General features: G+C 33.5%; 1 protein-coding gene across 1 annotated transcript; it reads left to right on the plus strand.

The window, feature by feature from the left end:
* The first annotated feature begins 2,530 nt into the window (after positions 1–2,530).
* LOC130630155 (uncharacterized) lies at positions 2,531–4,685 on the plus strand. The gene is made up of 5 exons (XM_057443548.1): positions 2,531–2,783; positions 2,899–3,177; positions 3,258–4,193; positions 4,267–4,452; positions 4,495–4,685. The coding sequence occupies exons 1-5, from the start codon at positions 2,531–2,533 to the stop codon at positions 4,683–4,685; spliced, it is 1,845 nt and encodes a 614-aa protein (XP_057299531.1).
* Positions 4,686–19,907: the final 15,222 nt, after the last annotated feature.

Here is a 19,907-nt window from a genome sequence, read left to right on the forward strand (position 1 = left end):
TAAAAAGGGCTTGTTTTTTTAAAGGGGAAGTTTGGTTAAAAATTATATTTTTATAAACAATAGTCATAAAAAAACAAACGGATACCATAATTCTTTTCAAGTGAAATCTCTGAAATAATCTGTGTTAAACATGCGTAAAGACACCTCCGTATATTGACATTTTTACGAAGGCTGGGTCGAGTTTGAAGTATGACGTTTTATAGTTCAAAAAGCGAAGTTCGGTGTTGGGGGTTAGGTGTAATCATATGAAAAAGTATTTTGTCTATACATTTTTATTATAATATGCCAAGAATTAAATCGGAATATCGCGGTACGTACACTGGATGTCTGCCTTTAAACTACCATAAAAGAAAAAGGCAAAGGAAAGGTAAAGAAAAAAGTTATTTACCTCTGTTTTAACTGCAAAATATAAAATTATCTATATAATAATACAGAGCTTCTGTCTGTGACTTTTGCAAATACGATATTTTTAACAACCGAGTGCGCGAGTTTGTCGAGTTAATTTGTTTTGCTTACATTTGTCGCACAACCGTCATAAACCACGTGATAGAAAATAAGCAATATAGTTCGCTCAGATTCGTACTTTCAAACAGGACGGCATTCGAATAGAAAGTTTCCTTGGTGTAAAAACAAACAAACAGAAAATTGTTTTTAAAAATCTCGCGACAAAAGGCTAACTTAAAAAAAGCGAAGAAAAATTAGGATCGTTTAAAGATAAAGATAAAAAATACATAAACATTTTATGTTAAGTAAGAAGGAGGAATTTACAGGTAAAGTTTTTGTTTTTAAATTATAAAGCTGCTGAAAGTGTTTTTAAAAAATGCAGAAAACCAATTTAGCTAATAGTTTACTGAGCATTGCTATCAAGTGATGTGTATTCCTAAAGTCTTACTTTTTACCATATTAAGAAGTTTCTGTATAAATCAAAGTAGTTCGTTAAATAAACTTCGTGCAAAAAAAAAGGGGAATCTTATGCTTTCGTTTTCCGTTTTGTTTATATAGATAATACAACAACAAAGCTAACCTGTTTGTTTAGAAATTTTGCATAAATTACAGTATCTTCAACTGCGTAACTAATATGCGTGTTTAATTATTTAAAATGCTGTACAAAGATGTGGGAACAATCAATTTTGTAGTTGTTCAAGCAAATTATGTTATACCTTGGAGTAACGATTATACAGAAAATAGCTTCTAAACATCAATACTCACCGACATCCATATCTATTTGGCTGTCACTAGACTGCTTTAACTGAAGTTTCCTTTTTTTATAGCCTTTATTGAGAGAGTTTAAGCTTTCAGCTACTGCACTACTACTACTACTACTACTGCTACTACTGCTACTACTACTACTACTACTACTACTACTACTGCTACTACTACTACTTTTATTCAGAGAACCCTGCTAGCTAGCCGTTATTAGTTATATTATAAAACATAACTAGCTACAACTTAAAAAAGTGTGTAATTATACATGGAACTGTTCTTTTACAAATAAGATGTGTCGCATCTTTACGTCGATTGGAATCGACTGATCAGGCCAATAATAAACGGCATAATGACACTGTTAGACAAACTGCTAGGCGTAATGCAGAATCCGCTTAGCAGGTCATAAATAGAAAGCAAGTTGATATCCAAAGACATGCTGCTCTTTATGTTCGCAGAAATGCCCAATATTATAATGTTGCACGTCAACATGTTTTGCCTAATGTTTATCATTTAGGTGCTATGGATAAAAATTGTGAGTATTGTCAAGCTGTTAAGTTTGACAATGAAGAGTGTTTAAAATGCTGTCATAACGGCAAAGTCGCGCTTGATAATTTGTCTCCTTACCCTGAACAGCTAAAGCAACTGTTAACAAATAGTGATACTGGTCAGGCAAGGAACTTTCAAGCCAATATACGTAAGTATAATAGTGCAGTTTCGTTTGCTTCATTTGGAGCAAATCTTTAGCCTCCTCCTGGCCACGGACCACCATGCTTTCGTATATGCGGTCAAATATGGCATCGTAGTGGGGGTTTTTACCCTCCTGAGGGTCAAACTTCTGTTTCTAACCAACTTTATATTGATGAGGCAGGTAGAGCACTCAATGAGAGAATGGCACGTCCTGAAAATAATGGCCGTAGAGAAGACGTGATGCAAACTGTTGAAGATGTAACGAACAATGTTAGCCCTTTTACAGCTGCATACAGTTACATGGCTGAAGTGGAAGCTGATGAAATAGCTCAGGCAGCAGCTGAAAACCGTGTCCCATCAGAAGTACGCATGTGCATGAGAGTTGGCAGTGATCGAAGACGATACAACTTGCCACATCATGAAGAAGTAGCCGCAGTTTTTGTTGGCCAAGATAGAGCTCCTCCTAGAAACATAGATATTGTTACCTACCCACGTGGAGACAATTTGCAAAATATTTCTACGTTATCTGCAAATTTAGAGCCAATGGTTTATCCTCAATTTTTTCCAAGGGGTGAACCAGGTTGGTTTTATGGGATACGTTGCTGAGCGTGCAACCCGTTCTGGAAATACTACTACAATGTTGCAGTATTATACTTACCGTGTAGCTGTTCGGTTTAGTCTGATTCATTATGGAAAGAAATTATTTCAACAGTATTGTGTCGATTCTTATGTTAAAGTTGAGGGTAACAACTTAAACTACATTCGAGCAAATCAAACAAACCTGCGTGTTGACAGTTATGAAGGTTTAGCTGACCACTTGAATGCACGAGCTGAAGAGCGAGGCCTTCAAACTGGACATATTGTTGTTCTTCCTTCAAGTTTTCAAGGAAGTCCACGTCCCATGGCTCAAAACTATCAAGATGCTATGGCTGTCATTAATAAATTTTTTTCTGACGTTTACCTGCAATCGAAAATGGTGCGAAATTACAGAAAATTTGTTTGCAGGCCAACATGCACATGATCGACCTGATTTAGTTTCTCGAGTTTTTAAATTGAAACTAAATGAACTCCTAAAAGATGTTACTGAAAGGGGTGTTTTAGGTAAAACTGTATCACATTTTTATGTTATAGAATTTCAAAAGAGGGGTTTACCTCATTGTCATTTGTTACTTCATTTAGATCCCAATGATAAAGTTCCGGATGCAGATGACATAGACAGTGTTATTTCAGCCGAAATTCCTAATCAACAGGAACAACCTGAGCTGTTTGAAATTATTCGGTCATGTATGAATCATGGATCATGTGGCTATCTGAATCCTAATTCCAGATGTATTGAGGATGGTGTTTGCACAAAAAACTTTTAGTGTCTACTGTTGCTGACGTAGATGTATATCCATTGTATAGACGTCGCAATAATGGAATACATATCAGTGTCAATAATGTTGATGTAGATAATCGATGGGTTGTTCCCTACAATCCATGGCTCTCCAAGAAATACAATGCACATATAAACTTAGATGCTTGCATGTCTGTTAAATCTGTAAAATACCCGTATAAATATATTTATAAAGGTCATGATTGTGCCAACATTAAGATCAATGAACGTATTGATCACGATGAGTTACAGACATTTTTGGACGCTAGGTATGTCAGTGCGCCAGAAGCAGAATGGCGTCTTTTTGAATTTAAAATGCATCAGCAATCTCATGTTGTCCATAGACTGCCAGTGCACTTGCCTAATAACCACATTGTTTATTTTCAGCAAGGCCAGGCTGAAGAAGCTGTACGCAGAGCTGCAAATCAAGCCACTAAATTAACAGCTTGGTTTGTGCTAAATGCACAGAATCGCAATGCTCGCCAATATTTTTATCTAGAAATTCCTCTTTGTTTTGTTTTCATTAATGCCAGGAAAGTTTGGACACCCAGGCAAAACTTAAACTTTAAAATTGTTTCCAGAATGAATAGTGTGAGTCCTCGCGCAGGTGAGCTTTTTTATTTACGTATGCTATTATTGCATATACATGGTGTAACATCTTTTGAAGATTTAAAAACTGTGGATGGTAATGTCACTGAAACATTTCGCGAAACCTGTTTATTGCGTGGACACCTGCAAGATGATACTGAATGGAACAACACTTCGCAGGAGGCTGTAAACTTTCAGATGCCTCGACAATTGAGACAACTGTTTGCAGTAATACTTATCCACTGTGAACATTCTGATCCTTATACTTTGTGGACAAGATACAAGGATGCTATGTGCAAGGATTATCTTCGCCAAATGAATGAATTCCCAGTACAGGGTGCTTCAAGACATTCATTCTGCACTTAGACAATTTGGTAAATCTCTTACTGATTATAATCTTCCAAATTTAGATGAAATACCTCTAGCTGAAAACATTGACGTAGCTATGGAGGCTGAAAGAGTTTCTCAACTGAGGGTTCAACTTACTGAAGAACAGACAGGACTGGCTAATGCTGTTTCAGAGGCTGTTGTAAATGTTGCTTACAATACAGCCCAAAACAACCGTCTGTTTTATTTAGAAGGTGCTGGTGGCAGTGGTAAAACCTTTACTTATAATTACCTTATTTCTGAACTTTCAGGTTTTCATGTTGGAACTGCTGTATTTACTGGTATAGCAGCAACTGTTTTGAAAAACGGTACCACAATACATAAACTGTTTCGATTACAAGTTCCTATTTTAGAAAACAGTACATGCAACATAAGTCCAGTGTCTGCTTATGCTGCAGAGCTACGACAAAAAATCTCTTTCTACTTGATGAATCTTCCATGATTCCTAAGCATGCTTTCTATGCGATAGACCGTCTTCTTAAAGACATTTGCAATAACGAACTTCAAATTGGAGGTAAAGTTGTTCTTTTAGGTGGTGATTATTCACAGTTATTGCCTTTTGTCAGAAAAGGAAAACCAACTGGGATTGTTGACATGTGCTTAAAAAGTTCTCCACTATGGCATTTGGTAACAGAATTTGGATTGACTCGCAACATGAGAACGAGGCCAGGAGAACAAGAACTTGCTGCATGGCCTCTGCAAACTTGGGAAAGGTGTTTTACCTGTTCGTGAACAAGCACCATTCCAAGGTGCATTGAGGTGCCACGCAATTGTGTTTTACAACAAAATCAAAGTATTGTTGATACTTTGTTTATGGATTTTCACCCCGAAAATATGGCATCATATGTAATACTAACACCTACAAATGATGATTCACGTCTCATTAATGATCTGGTGCTTGCGTTATTGCCAGGTGAAGAAAAGATTTACTACAGTGCATATGATGTTGTGTGTGATGATGAGGAGGAACGGAATCAATATCCGGTGGAATTTTTAAATAGTATCACACCCTCAGGTATGCCTCCTCATTGTCCTAAATTAAAATCCGGTGCTATTGTTATGTTATTAAGAAACATAAACATAAATAAGGTTTATGTAATGGCACTCGCCTTATTGTAAGACGTCTTCATGACAACTGTATCGATGCTGAAGTACTTACTGGGAATGCTATTGGTGATCGAGTACTTATTCCAAGGGTGCAACTTGCACCGTCGGATACAGGTATGCCTTTTTTTTGCGTCGTAGACAGTTTCCACTAAGCTTCTCTCATGCTATGACAATAAACAAGGCACAAGGTCAAACTTTTGAAAAAGTTGGTATATTGTTGCGCAGGCCATGTTTTTCTCATGGCCAGTTATATGTTGCTTTTTCTAGAGCAAGAGCATTTAAAGATGTTAAAGTTAGCATTGTTCCCACCTTCGGATGCATTGATGGGAAATGTTATACCCAAAATGTGGTTTATAGCCAAATTCTGAATTGAGAATATTTTTCTCACCATTGGATGAGAGCATGTATATATTACATTTTTCAGCACACTTTTATCGCCTATATGTCCACATGTTATGTACAACCTTGCTGACGTGGACGTTATAGGTGTGTCGTGCTATTGTACACTATATGTGCGTCTGTCAGTCCTACTGTACAGGGACATGAGAACGATCAGTATAAACATTCTTTTGAAGTGTCATTTACTTAGCTATATGTTTCTCCTTTAATTACGATATACTTTTTTTGAAAGAAATGATATTAGGTATATTTTCGTTATCTTCTAAAAAAATATATATAGACTCCGGCAATTTCCACCTTTATTATCAATATATTTAAAATCCATCAATTCTACCTAATTTCTCTTTTCATTAATTTTATCTTCTCTAAGTTATTAAATGATTTAAAATGTGATTTTTAGGAATTTTTATGCATTGTAAACACAAAGCCTATACTCTTCTGATACAATGTTGACAATATATGACCAAATCTATAGTATTTTTTTGTAAATATTTTAATAATACTTAATGTATTTTTTTCCGGCATGATTGAATTTAAGAGTAGTATATATTTTTTATTTCATAGTTTTATTTTTTACTTGGAAGTTTATAGTTAATTTTTTTTTCGATTCGTAAGAAATGTCTTCCAACTTTTTGCCTTAACAAAATAGATTTAGAGGAGTTTTGCCAAGTGTTCATATTTTTACTTTGCAGTTTTGTGATTGTAAGCATTTCTTCTTCAGTTTCCTTAATTTGTTGTCATATTATTTAATTATGCTTTTCTAACACTTGCAGTTTTTTCTTTTTAGATGAAGCACAAAGTCCCATGGCTTGCCTTCCCGTGGCGTGATTCGTTACGTGAATTATTTCTATCCTAAAAAAATTCACAAACTAAAAGTCGGAGCAGTGGCATGTTAAAGTGATTTAACCATTTAAAAGTTTCCACTGTTTCATACTAAACATGTCACTATGAAAATATAAAAATCACATTTTTTTTCAAACTAAATGTAGTTTTAGTTTGTGTAAATAAAGATAAAATATGATTTTAACTTTACGTAAGCGGAAGTGCGTTGTTTGTTGGTCCCATTATTCTAATAAATATTATATATAACTCTTAACCTATTCTGATAGCTACTATTTTTTCTTCATATTTTTCAATATATAGTTTGTTTTATTCTTTATGTTTATTTTTAAAACTCTATATTCTCAACTTCTACTTATAGGTGTCATAGAAAAATAATACTAATAATAACAATAATAAAAACGGGAATGGATATAGATAAAACGTCTACTGTTAAATTCTCAAGGTAACTTCTTCTTACTCCATTTTGTTTGGCTTCAATCTAAATATTTTTTTAATTTAAGGTTGATTTGTGAAAATGTTTCCTAAATTTTCGTGAACTTACCATCAAAGTGTGCATGTGGACAACCATTCGATACGAATCATGCCATGAACTGCAAAAAGGGGGGATTTGTTTCTATTCGTCACGACAACGTAAGAGATTTTGAGGCAAACCTTCTTAAAATGGCATGCAATGACGTTGAAATTGAACCGAAACTACAACCGGTTGAAAATGATGAAGCCCGACTAGATATAGTTTTTGGCGTCCGGGACAATCCGCTTATTTCGACGTTCGAATTACCAATGTCAACTCCAACTCACAAGCGAACATTCCAGTAGCAGCAATATATCACGAGAGCGGAAAGAAGAGGAAATATAACGACCGCGTCATCAACCTTGAACATGGCTCATTCACTTCACTTGTTTTTTCCATTAATGGAGGTATGAGTCAAGAAGGTACCATATTTCACAAACATCTCGCTGAAAAGATTGCTAACAAGACGGGACAAAAGTATGAACGAATAATGTCATGGATAAGATGTAAATTAAGTTTTGTAATAATGCGTTCTGCTTTGTTGTGTCTGAGGGGTAGTCGTTCTGTGAAGGTTAACGTGGAGCCAGCTGATGACTTCAGCTTCGCATGTGACGAAGCCAGGCTTTGACATTCTGTTTTAGTTATTATAGTGTTTTTTTTAAATTGTTTGTTGTTTCAATATTTATTTTTGTTGTTTGTTTGTTCTAATAGCTGGCACACATTAGGCATCAAGTCCCCAACAGTCCTCTCTTTTTCGTTCTCGCAGCTATCTCCTTCTCGAATCTTTTTAGTCTACATCATCTTCACGATAAATTTTTAACTCGTTTTTATATAATTTTTAACTCGTTTTTATATAATATATAAATAATTTTATTATCTTGAGGTGTAAGGGTGTAAAAAATATAAAAAGTTTGCTTCATAAACAGCGCCAATATTAACACCTTTTATAATATTCTATGCATTACTTTCTATTCTTTTTGATTTTACCAGAGCCTAAAGAAAATAATAAAGAAAATAATAAGAAAACGGCAAATAATTATTATAAACACCATCGTGTTTTTATCTCTGATTTTAAGTTATATATATTGGTTTTTAATTTATTTACATATTTACATTTTAGTATCAGATAACAAAGATAACACAGAGAGTTGTGTTCGTAACATTACCAAAAATGGGGAGGATGAACCCAGTCGTGACAGTAAGTATGTTATAAAAGTGATGCGTATTTAATAACTACAATTATTAATAAAAGTAATTGTTTTGCCATTTTCCTCGCATTTTACAATCTGACTTTACTTTCAAAGCCTTTGTGGAATACAGAAAAAGTCACCCTGGGTCCGAAACAAAAAGAGCATATAAATGCTGGAAAAAAAACGGTGACCAAGACCATGAGGGGTACAATTGGGTACCCCCAAAAAACGTTTAAAAAATCAAAAAAAAAACAAATTAAAGACACACAAAAAAGTACAAACATTACATTTTCTGCCCACTGTGAAATCGGGGAAATACATTACCATTAACTGGTAATATCTACCTGTATTGATACCAGCATTCCAGCAACAATTCATCTGTTAATACTGTTACCAGTTTTGGAAAGGTATTTCTCCGATTATAATATTTTTTTGTTTGTTTGTTTGTTGTATATATATAATCCATATAATAATTTATTAATTAATTTATCTATTTAATCAGTTTTTATATTTAATATTTGCAGTTATTAATTTATTTATTTAATCAGTTTTTATATTTGATATTTGCAGTTAATAAAAATTATAATTTTTTAATAGGAAAACAGTGTACTTAACCGTTTAAAAAACTGGTAACAGAAATTTTTTGGCATTTAAAATTATGCTTGATTTATTTATCTATTTGTCTTCCCGAGTCATACAACTAAAAGGCATATCCATACTGTATTTTCTTCATTACAAGAAGACAATCTCATTTGGAAAAATTGAGAAAATGTAAATAACATTTTACAAAAATAAATAAATGCGCCCCACGCAATGCCAACTAGAAAATATTTAAAATTTACTTTACGCTTAGGCAATGAAAAACAAAAATCCTCAATCATTTTTGACAAAATTTAATGTAATTGTAGTTATAATATGTTAAAAAATATTGTTACTTACCTAATGTCAAGTTGTTGTTTTTTTCATTAAAATTGTTACCTTGAATAATGTATTGTTTTTTTCAAAAGAATGATCATACACATTTTCTTAATCAGCGCTTTAAATTTTACACAATAGAGACATTGTGAAAACAAGCCCTAAATTTTTTTGTGCATGAGTTGCTGACGTCATTAAAATTCAAATCTAAATTCTTCTTCATTTTTATGCTGTCTCAGTGGATTTTTCCACTTTAACATCGCATTAGTTACGCACCCACAAGATTTAGTCATAAAATCAGCATTTAGGCCTTATAAATTCCTTACAAACAAATTTGAGTATAATGTTTTAGTTCTAAAAGCAGCATTAATTTACTTTGTTAATTTTAATTTTCTATGTTGGAGAAAGAGAAAAGTGAAAAATTTGCAGAGGAGTTGGCTTCTTTAAAAATAAACATAGAAAGAACAATTAAATTTTAGTTTAATTTCAGCAATCAAACAATCTTAAATATAAACCAGTAGTGCATTTTTTGCCGAAAGCGGCAAATCATATATGTATAAAGCAAGGAGGAGGTACCTCCCTAAAACAACTAATATAAGTTCGGAACATTCCTTGCATCATGTTTGCACTGTACATTTTATATGTATTATGACTGATTTTCATTTAGAAGGATCGTCACAACATGGGAAACGTACAAAGAAACTGGAATGTTGTTGGCTCTCATGCCGTTAGGGAAAAAGGCTTTGTCACCTGATAGGACGCCACAAATGCCGGAAACGTAGGCACTCAAATCCTTCGACAACGTCCAGTCACAAAAGAAGAAAATTAAATTAAAAATCTTCCGAAGAATAAACAGTTTTCTTTTTTCTTTTATTTGGCTACTCTACCAAAAATTTATATTTATTAAAAAAACGCCCTACAAGATTATCTCTTACATGGGCATATTGCCGTAATATTGTTGACGCTTTTTGAAGACTTCAATAAAGGAATAGGGTCAGTTTGTAGAAAGAAAAACGTGCTTCCAAAATAATACCATTCTTCCTTTTTCCAAGGAGGTAATTGTCACGTATGAACAAAACTTCTGTAAAAGGGTTTCGGCCAATATTCCGGAACCAAGGCTCCAAAATGTCTAACAGAATCACCTCAAAAGAGGTCAACGAACAGTTTTCCACAGGAACTAGACATTCCTTTCATTCCTGTTGTTATATAACTTGTCTAATAACGGCTGATGATTTTGCATAAAACACTAAATTATTCATCCCACTGTTCTTCTTAGTTAGCAAAAAATCAAAGATTACAACCCGCATGCCAGAGAGTGATTCCGAACATCAATATTTATCATCTAAAGAAGAAGTCAAGTAGATGCCTACACCAGACAAAAACGGCATCTTGTTGTAGCATATTATTCTTAGTATTAAATGTCTTCGCATCTGCAACGTTGTTGTAAAACAATAGCATTTTTACAACTTGTTATATGTTTAGCATGTATTTTTTTATTATTATTTCTGTCTACGCATATTGTTTCATTGTATTCTGTCTTACAATCCGCAGCAACAAACGTTTTAACAAAAAGACAGGGTAAAAAAAAAAACCTTATCGTATTCCTTAATTTTCCCATAACATTGTTTCCCGAATTTTGTTGTGACGATTTCATTTTGACAGGCATGCTACAAGATGCTTTAATGCCACACCGTTGACACTATTGAGTTGCAGAATAAAGTTTCCTTTGGGGACTTTAGTTTGTTATTTTACGTTATTATATTCCTTTCCTTCTCGTTCATGCTAAAATTTTAAGCATGCCATAACAGAAACCTATATTTATACTAAAATTTTAAAATTTGTCTTAAAATTAAACATCCAAAATTATTGAACTATTGGAGTTTGGATTACCTGTAATATTTTCGTATTTTGTGATTTCAGGTTAAATACATTAGAAGCAAGAAAAGCTTTCCATAAAAGCTCCATAAAAGCAAAAAGCATAACTGCAGTGCATGCCTTGAGCACGTTCATTCGGGCGGGGAAGTTCAGTCTGCGCATGGGCGGCGGACTTTCGCTTTTTCAGCAAAATTTCAAGATGGTAGCGCATGTTGCGGAGCGCTAGCTAATTATGTTTTCAGATGTTACCCTTGAATGATTTTGAACAACAGCATCTTTCATAAATAAAAAAATATTTATTCTTTGATGCAAAACGATTTATCGTGTGTTCAGAAAGACGCTTGCGGTGAAAAAACGGTGTTATTTAAAAACACCTTGCTCCATGCAAGGTGTTTTTAAATAACACCGTTTTTTGTTGTGCAACTTTTTTTCTTCCAAGTTTTGTACATCTTACGATAATCATTAAATTATCATATTCTAAAGTTTTTATGGAACATTCAAAGACATATACAGTTAGATTTATGTTCGAATAAGCTGTGAAAAACAACAGTTTGCTGCTTACATATTTTTTTTAAAAAAAATAAGCTCTGAAACTCTGCAATAATAATGGAGCAGTATTTCACGGACTGGTCAACTTTGAGACGACATGATGGAAAAGAAACTCACAACACTCGCACTGCCTAGTAAGTACCTTGATTTACTATTTACTCTGCTATTCCGAAACTTAACTAGCTAAAATATATATAAAATTAAAAAAGAAAAATGTCTAAACTAACTATATGTTTATTCTTCAGAGTTCTTAAACTTTCTTTTTTTTACTTGTGGTGTGAGACTTTTGGCCACAGGTTTTACTTTTAAATGATGATGCTCTAACATAGCCTTTAGTCTGGCAGTATGTGGTCTCACTGCTGCATACACTGCCCTTAAATTATTAAATACTGGGTGGATACTTTCTGCCCCTTGTTCTCCGTACATCCCCAGTCCGATTTTCCATTTCCTGATGAAATCAACCACGTGATCCTCCAACATATGTAACTTTGGAGTTACTGATGCATTGGGAAAGGTTAATCTTAAATAGGCCATCAGTGTTTTGATAGCTGTATCTGTAATATAGTTTAAAAATAAGAACATTAAAGTGTGCAACAGAAATATCAAAATATGTATGGTGTGGCTATATAATACCTCAGTTCTTTTATATATGTGTGTATATTCTTTAGTTGAGAAAGCTTGATGTTTTGTCTATAGCTATGTTAAAAAAAAAAATAATGTAAACAAAGCATTATACCTATTTCCCGAAGTTTGTTGTCATCAAAGTAGAGTGTTGAATTCATCAACTGATGACACTTCGAATAGTGCTGGAAGAGCAGCTTAAAGTTATTGCATATCTCTATTGCCTCCATATGAACATCTGTAGCACCAAAACCCAAGGACACTACCAGAATCGGAATACTGTTACACAGCTTTAGAATATTCTGTACCTATATAGAAGTAATTTTGATATTAAAACAAAAATTACTGGAACCTACAATTTGTGATTCACCTCCTCTAAGGAGCACATATAATATGCATTAATGATATTACTAGTGTTAAACTTTACCTTAAGCATTTTGTGGACATCATTGCCCACAAATGATTTACCATGATATGCTTGACGTTCTACTCCCAATTCTTTCAACTTTTCGTCCAATTGTTTGACGCATGGGCCAGTATTTTTCTCCAATATACTTATCTTCTCTAAATCATCAATCTGTTTCAACTAAGTTTAGGAATAAAAGTGTGACTAAGTGATACAATTCTTACTTTAATAAATGAGTTAATAAATGTAGAAATATTTATACCTTTTCCTTTAATTTTATTTCTAAATGCTCCAATCTTGGTTCAAAAATGTTACGTAATTCTTCTTCCTTTTCAGGGCTCTTCAAAACATTGGTGGCAAGTGCTTCATGAACCAAGTCAATTTTTTCCTTATAATCCTGAACAAGGTATTCCAGATCACGTATTTTTATTTGACTATCTACATACGACTTGAAGCCTGCTTCATCTATCACCTTGTCATTGATAGCCATGCTACCAGCTATTTTAACGTCTAACAGATGACATCTATCTTCGAACATGTTAAAAAATTTTAAATACGTGCCCAAAGATATGTGGAGTGAGGGAAGTGAAACCTAAAAATATATTATTCAGTTTATGTCTTGTGTTTAATTCTGCAGTGCAAAGAATTTTAATTGATCATTTAAAATAATAACCTGATCAAGAGGGATGTTGAACATAACTTCATCAATGACATTGTTGTAGTTTTTGGCAAATTTTATATTACCACCAGCATTTTTGAAGCTCTCATAATCTGCTTTTAATGTTGCCAAAGTTCGTTGTTTGGCTTTTCCCCGCACCGAAGTTGGAATTTTCATGTTTTGTGAAGTAATTTCACAAAACAGGCAGCAGTGACGTCCTATAGAGGAAAAAAGACATAGTGAAAAATATTTAGTTTTATCAGTGGCAGAAATTAAACTAAATGTCAGAAAATTATTATTTAATTGTTACCATTAGCTCCAGTGATCCCATACATTGCACATAGGAATTCATAATCCCCAAACATGAATACTCTGATTTTCCTTTCCCTATGAATAAAAAAAACATTGAAAAAAATTGTCTTTCTTAGGCATTTATGAATTTCTACTGATATATATATAAAAAAAAAGTTTATTGTGAACTGAGAAATTGTAAATATTTAACCTGTCAACAATTTTTAACAACATTGTTAGCTATTATGACTATATACATTAAATTATTACTGGGTACAGTTTTGTCTGGGTTTTGTTTATATATTATAATTTGCTATATAAAATTTCATGCTTACTGCCAATCAAGAGTTTGAAGCAAATCTATCTGTTCTTTAAATCTGGATAATCCTATTTTTAAATTTATGCGATAGTCTTTAGCCTCAAAGAGGCTGAAGACAACAGTATTTTCTTTACTATTAGGATGTAGAGTGTTGCAACACTGATAAGACATTTTAAATGACTTTCCACCGTGATCTCCCCCAATTTTCACATGTATCTCATTGTTGTGGATTTTCTTTTCAACAAATTGTGAGTAGCTAAAAAAATAATTTAATTTGAGATCATTTCACATTTTTATATTTTTAAGATGCAATAATTTTAAAAAACTTTGTAGATAAGCTTTTTTAAAACATGTACTATTTCTATGCACAAACGTACTCATTGAGTGCATCAAGATACTTAAGAATGTGTGTTGGAACATCTACAACATATCCCCATGGTGCTTCATTCAATAAAAATTTTCCATTCCCCTCTTTAACAGGAAATTGAAACGGCATGTTTTCAACATTAATGTCTTCTCCTGTCCACTTTTTTGCGAGACTTCTTTGTTTTGACTGAGATTCTATGTTAATATTTAATGATTTCAGCCACCTATAATTTTAGGAAATTGTAAAAGAATTTTGCACTTGAAATTTTTTGTTATATATACTTAGTACCAACACTATTAGGTATCTGTGTTTCTTTTTGGATAAATACACAACACAAAGAAACAAAAATAGAAAAAAATTGACCTGCCCATTTTCTTTAATTTTTCCCATGGGATTCCAAGATCAACTTTCATTGTGACCATGGTTTCGGCTGAAAGGATAGGAGCTGCAATGTTGGCTTTGTTCAAAATTTCCTCCTTTTCATGTTCTGCAAATGATTTTACCAATTTTGAGGTTTGATTAATTAGAGAATCGGTTGTACCACATGTTGAAAGTTTCAATTGGCCAAGAATAAACTTGTTTCTGTTCTCTATAGTTTTTCTGCAAACTGCTGAAGACTTTATAGCTCTTGGTGTTGAAGTCAAGACCAGGGGCTGCAAGAAAATATAAGTTTTTAAATAAGTTGTTATGTGCATATATTGAATTATGTGAGATATTAAGTTATGTGCAGATATTGAATTATATATGTGTAGATATTATATCATGTATATATAGATATTAAATTATGAGAAGTTAAATTATGTGTAGATATATTTGAATGTATATATTTTATATGAAGACTGTACAAAAATTTATCCAAATTTAAGCCAATATATTATGCTGACTAAACAAAAAAAAAAAAAAAAAAAAAAATAATTGTTCTTACTCTTGAACCACCAGTCATAAATTCTATGCCACTATTAGGTAGCGTAGATTTAGCCATTTTGGTTTTTATAACATGAAGAGCTGCTTCTTCGAAATCTCTGGGGATTTTGCTTTCCTTGTCAATACTATAAACCTCGCTTAGTAAACGTGGTTTTGCTGTTTCTGGCTTCTGATCAATGAGAGGGTGCAAGTTTTTTATAAGTTGCGTTATTGTTTTAGAAGGTGTGACAAAGTCAGGAGAAACAGGTGTATAACATATTGGACATTTTGCACTTTCTAAAGTTTGACCTTCAACTGTTGGTATGAAACATCTGTAACAGAGAGAATGCTGGCATGTGGCTAATAAAACTGGTGCTTTCATTATAGATTTACAGGAGGGACATAAGCACAGATCTAAATGTGGATTGTTCTCCTTTTTAAAGTTTTCATTGTAAAGTTCATTTGTTTCATCTAGCTTTTCGTAAATTTTTGAAGATACAGTCTTCGTCCAGTATGCATTTGTGCATTTGTCATTTGTGGTAGTGCAATACCGACCTGTAGAAAGTCTTTTTTTAGGCCGACCTCCTTTTCGTTTAACACAGACATGTTCGCACACAGTGCAGTTTAAATCAGTATGTTTTTTCCAAGCAAAGAACTCATGCTTGCTTGTACTTTTGCGTTTGTCATTTTGAACAAGTCTAGCATAACATTTATTACAGATTTGTGCGGGGTGTAGCTCTGCTTTGTCGTTACACACGTCTATAAATAAGTGCTTCTGAATTTTTTCTTTAACTTTTTCGTTAAGAACATTAAAATTGTTTCTTTTATCCTTTGACAGAAGAAACCCACAAATTCTGCAAAGTTTGGCTAGGTTCAAGACGTGATCAGCAGCCATATTTGTTTGTAAACGGTAGCTAGGTTGGTGAAATCATAGGTCTACTATATGTTGAAATATCTCTTTGCAAAATATGTAAGCACCTCAAAAGTTTCACTAAATAAAAGTAGAATGTGCGGTTTTTCTAAAAATATTTAGTTTGTTGGCCGGAAAACTTTTGTTTGGGTGATTTTTTGCTGAGAATTTGTGAAATTTTTTTCACTAGAAGTTGCTACTTCCCAGGGGCTTTTTGTAACCACAACAAATGCAAGCGCGATAAAGATTATGTTTCTAACTTCCCCTGGCCTCATATACCATGGCAAAACGTTTGGTTTATTTATATGTAATGCCGTTTCTCCTGAAATGGGTTGTTTGTGCAGGGATGCAAATATGATGACGTCATTTTCACGCCTTATTTGCGGTTGTTTTGAAATTTCAAAATTAGCGCATGCGCAGACTGAATTTCCCGCTTCTAGGCGAACTTGAATGACCGTGTGAGAACGCCTTATGTCTGGAAGAAAAAGAAACCTACTCGACGCAAAGTAACTGCAAATGAGAATGTCAAGGTGTATGCTGACTATAACGCTACTGCCCTGGCAACAAATGTAATGCAAGCTCCACAGACACTTGAAACAATATTATAAAATTCCAGTTGGCATTGAATATTATGGGATGCTAAAAAAATCCAGATCCTACAAAGCAGCAGAAAGTCAAAATTTAAATGATGCGAATTCTGAAATTCTAAACGAATAAGAGGTAAACTTGTAGTTCCATTGTAGTGCGGGAAATGAAAAAAGTAATTCCCCAAAAAAAGAATTGATTGATTTCAGAAATGACTAGATTGGAGGCTAACAAGAAAATACCGTACGGAAAATCATGGCACATTTTCTGAATCACATGGTTTCCCTTGATGGTAGAAAAAAAAATTCTGTAAATAAAGTCTGCTTGATAGAATCAAGGTTGGAGACGACTTCTTCCGAAATTACTTTGATAAAATTAAAGAAAGCCAGCAACGTCAAAGCACTATCTTTCATCATTAATATCTTTTTTTGAGTATGCAGAAGAATGAAAATTACAAAGTGCACGCACAATGATAAACTCGACCAGTTAAGTCTTAAAATATAAATTCTAGAGGTTTTGCTCCTCTGAAGAATATGCTCATATAAAGGAACACAATTCTTCCTTGAGGGTGTGACAATAGGAGACTTCACCCCAGAGGATTTTATATGTGTGAAACTGCGATTGTACGTCTGGAGAAGAAGCTACAATAAGTTGATCGCAAGTCAGAAATGACAAGGAAGAGGAGATCTTAAAGAGATTGGTAACACCTGAGCAAGTGGATTGTTTCCAACAAAGTGATATGGCAAGAAACGCAACAACGTTGCTCAGTGAGCGTATATCAAGAAAACAACGAGCCTATGTGAGATTATTTGATGACAAGTATTGTTCTTGAAAATGCCCATACAAACGCGAATACAGTCGAAAGAAACCTGACGAAAGTGGCCAGAATGTCATCATTCGAGTAAAAGATCACAAGACAAAAATCATTTATGGGGCTGCGGTTATATGCTTGTTAAAACACGAAACACATTTACTTGACATTTTTGTGATTTGCGTAAGCTCACAAATCAAATCTGATGTTGATAATATATTTATATTAGTAGGCAGATAAATTCTATATGGGTCAGAAGCGGTGTCTACAGCGGTAACGATGGTACTAAAGGCAACATCAGCACTACTGTGATAAGAAAATCAGTAACAACTCTGATTCATAACAATCAAAGAAATGATATTGAGCCTGTTGCTGGCCTACTTTCACATTCAGTTACGACTGGTATAAGTGGTATAGGTATAAGTCCTCAATAGACACAAGTGCAGGAAGGTACAGTACTTCCATACTTTGAAAAAGAAATCGCATCTTGCAGTATTCTTTAATAACTCCCCAGAAGAAGATGGACCAAGCGAAGATATTTTCCACCAATTGAAGAAAAACAGCTGTTCAACGAGTTCAAAGGATAGTTAACGATGACCCTAACTATGTACCGGGCATTGAACTTGACGAAAACCAAAGAGATGAGATCTCAATTTCAAGCATTATTGCACCAACAGAGTCTACCTTGATAGCACACCAAAAATGTTTCAACTCAAGCGAGGGCAAAGAAATAAAAAAAATGCTGTCAAGGTATTCGGCACATATTAGGAAACTATAAGATGAATCAAATTCAGACGAGATTAAAAATACGAAAGAAGGATATACAAGTTCAAAAAAGGTAAGGTCTTTGTCTTTAATAGTAACTTTCATTGTGTTGTTTGTAACATGTTTATATTTTTTAATTCCAAAACATGTTTAGTTGTAAGAATGACATTATTGATTTAGATAATCGGTATGGAAGAACTTCGTGATGCGAAACATCCATACAAATGCGCATTCAAATCATCAAGCGTAACAACACTTTAGGATTTTTAGTGCATCTATTACAAACTGGTTATAAAAATATGTGTGTTTTACAATTAAAAGCAATTCTCTTGCATGTGGTATAATAAACAGGATGACGCTTTTACAAACTCATGCGTGTGGTTTAAATTTTTGCTTTTTTGCTAGTATTCAATATTAAATGCATAAAATTGTGTTTAAAAGTATAAAACATCTCCAATATTTCTTTTTACCACTTGTCTTCAATCCATTTACTTATACAGACGGTATTTATATTACACTAATTTTAGGTGCACTCGAGAGGTTAAAGAGTGTAATAAAACAGCACTTTATACGTCTCTTTTTATAAGAATTTTTTGTTGATTGTGCGAAAAATTAAGAACACAATAAGAACATACTCAGCCTGAATTTCTTAATAGATTGTCGGATTACAAGAAACACAAATAAGAACAGTCGAAGCTAAATGAGAAAAAGGCATCACAGTGCTCTCAAAATTTAGACAGGTCAACAGCAGAAAAAGACATATGTTAATAACAACGGATTTGTAGGAGGATTTAGATGCATATTGTGACCAGAGTGCAGGATTTACAGTAAATGCTTGTTGTAATAAAGAATAGTGTGAAGAATTGTTACAATAGCTTTTTCCTCATTTGGCACAAAATTGTGAATGTTAATGTCACTAAGCAATTAGATATCAATATAATGAAATACACTGGAACAAGGTGAATAGGAGTAACTACATCGGAATGCAAACAAAAATGCTCTTTAAGCAATGTGTAAAGAAAAAAGGAGGCGTACTGTAGCCCCTGCTAAAGAGTTTTCAGAACATGCAATTCAAACAGTTAATGCCAATGTTAAGCAAGTATGAAGAAAACATTGTGTCCAAAGCTTTTCAAAACCAATTTATTCAAAAAATAACCTAAACCCATTCGGGATTGACCGAGAAATTCTTCTTGGCTTCCTGGATTTGGAACAATAGGTGTTGGTTGACAGGTCTAACCTTGTGGCAGAGTCTAGCTTACCAAAAATACGGTCCTATCAGCAGGTCAAACAAATATCTGAACAGGGACTCAAATTAGACCTCATAAGGTACAAACTCAAAATTGTGTAAGACTATTCCATTGTTCCCACGAATGTGATTTGGCAAAAAGTAAACCAAAAAATACGGACCATATTAAATCTTTTTAGATAACATTATTTGCATCTTATAGAATAGAAGAACGTTTGTCTTATTTCCAATATTTTCAGAGCCTTAACTTATTTTTAGAATTTTTTTAATAGAATAGAACATTTTCGTCCAAATACAACACGAAACCTGGCTGTAAGATTAGGCATAAAGCCATACAGAAAAAAACCTAAGATGTTAACAAGAATAATGCTTCCACTACATGGCCAGAGAAGA

The sequence above is a fragment of the Hydractinia symbiolongicarpus genome, chromosome 2, assembly GCF_029227915.1.
Source record: "Hydractinia symbiolongicarpus strain clone_291-10 chromosome 2, HSymV2.1, whole genome shotgun sequence".
Classification (NCBI taxonomy): Eukaryota; Metazoa; Cnidaria; class Hydrozoa; order Anthoathecata; family Hydractiniidae; genus Hydractinia; species Hydractinia symbiolongicarpus.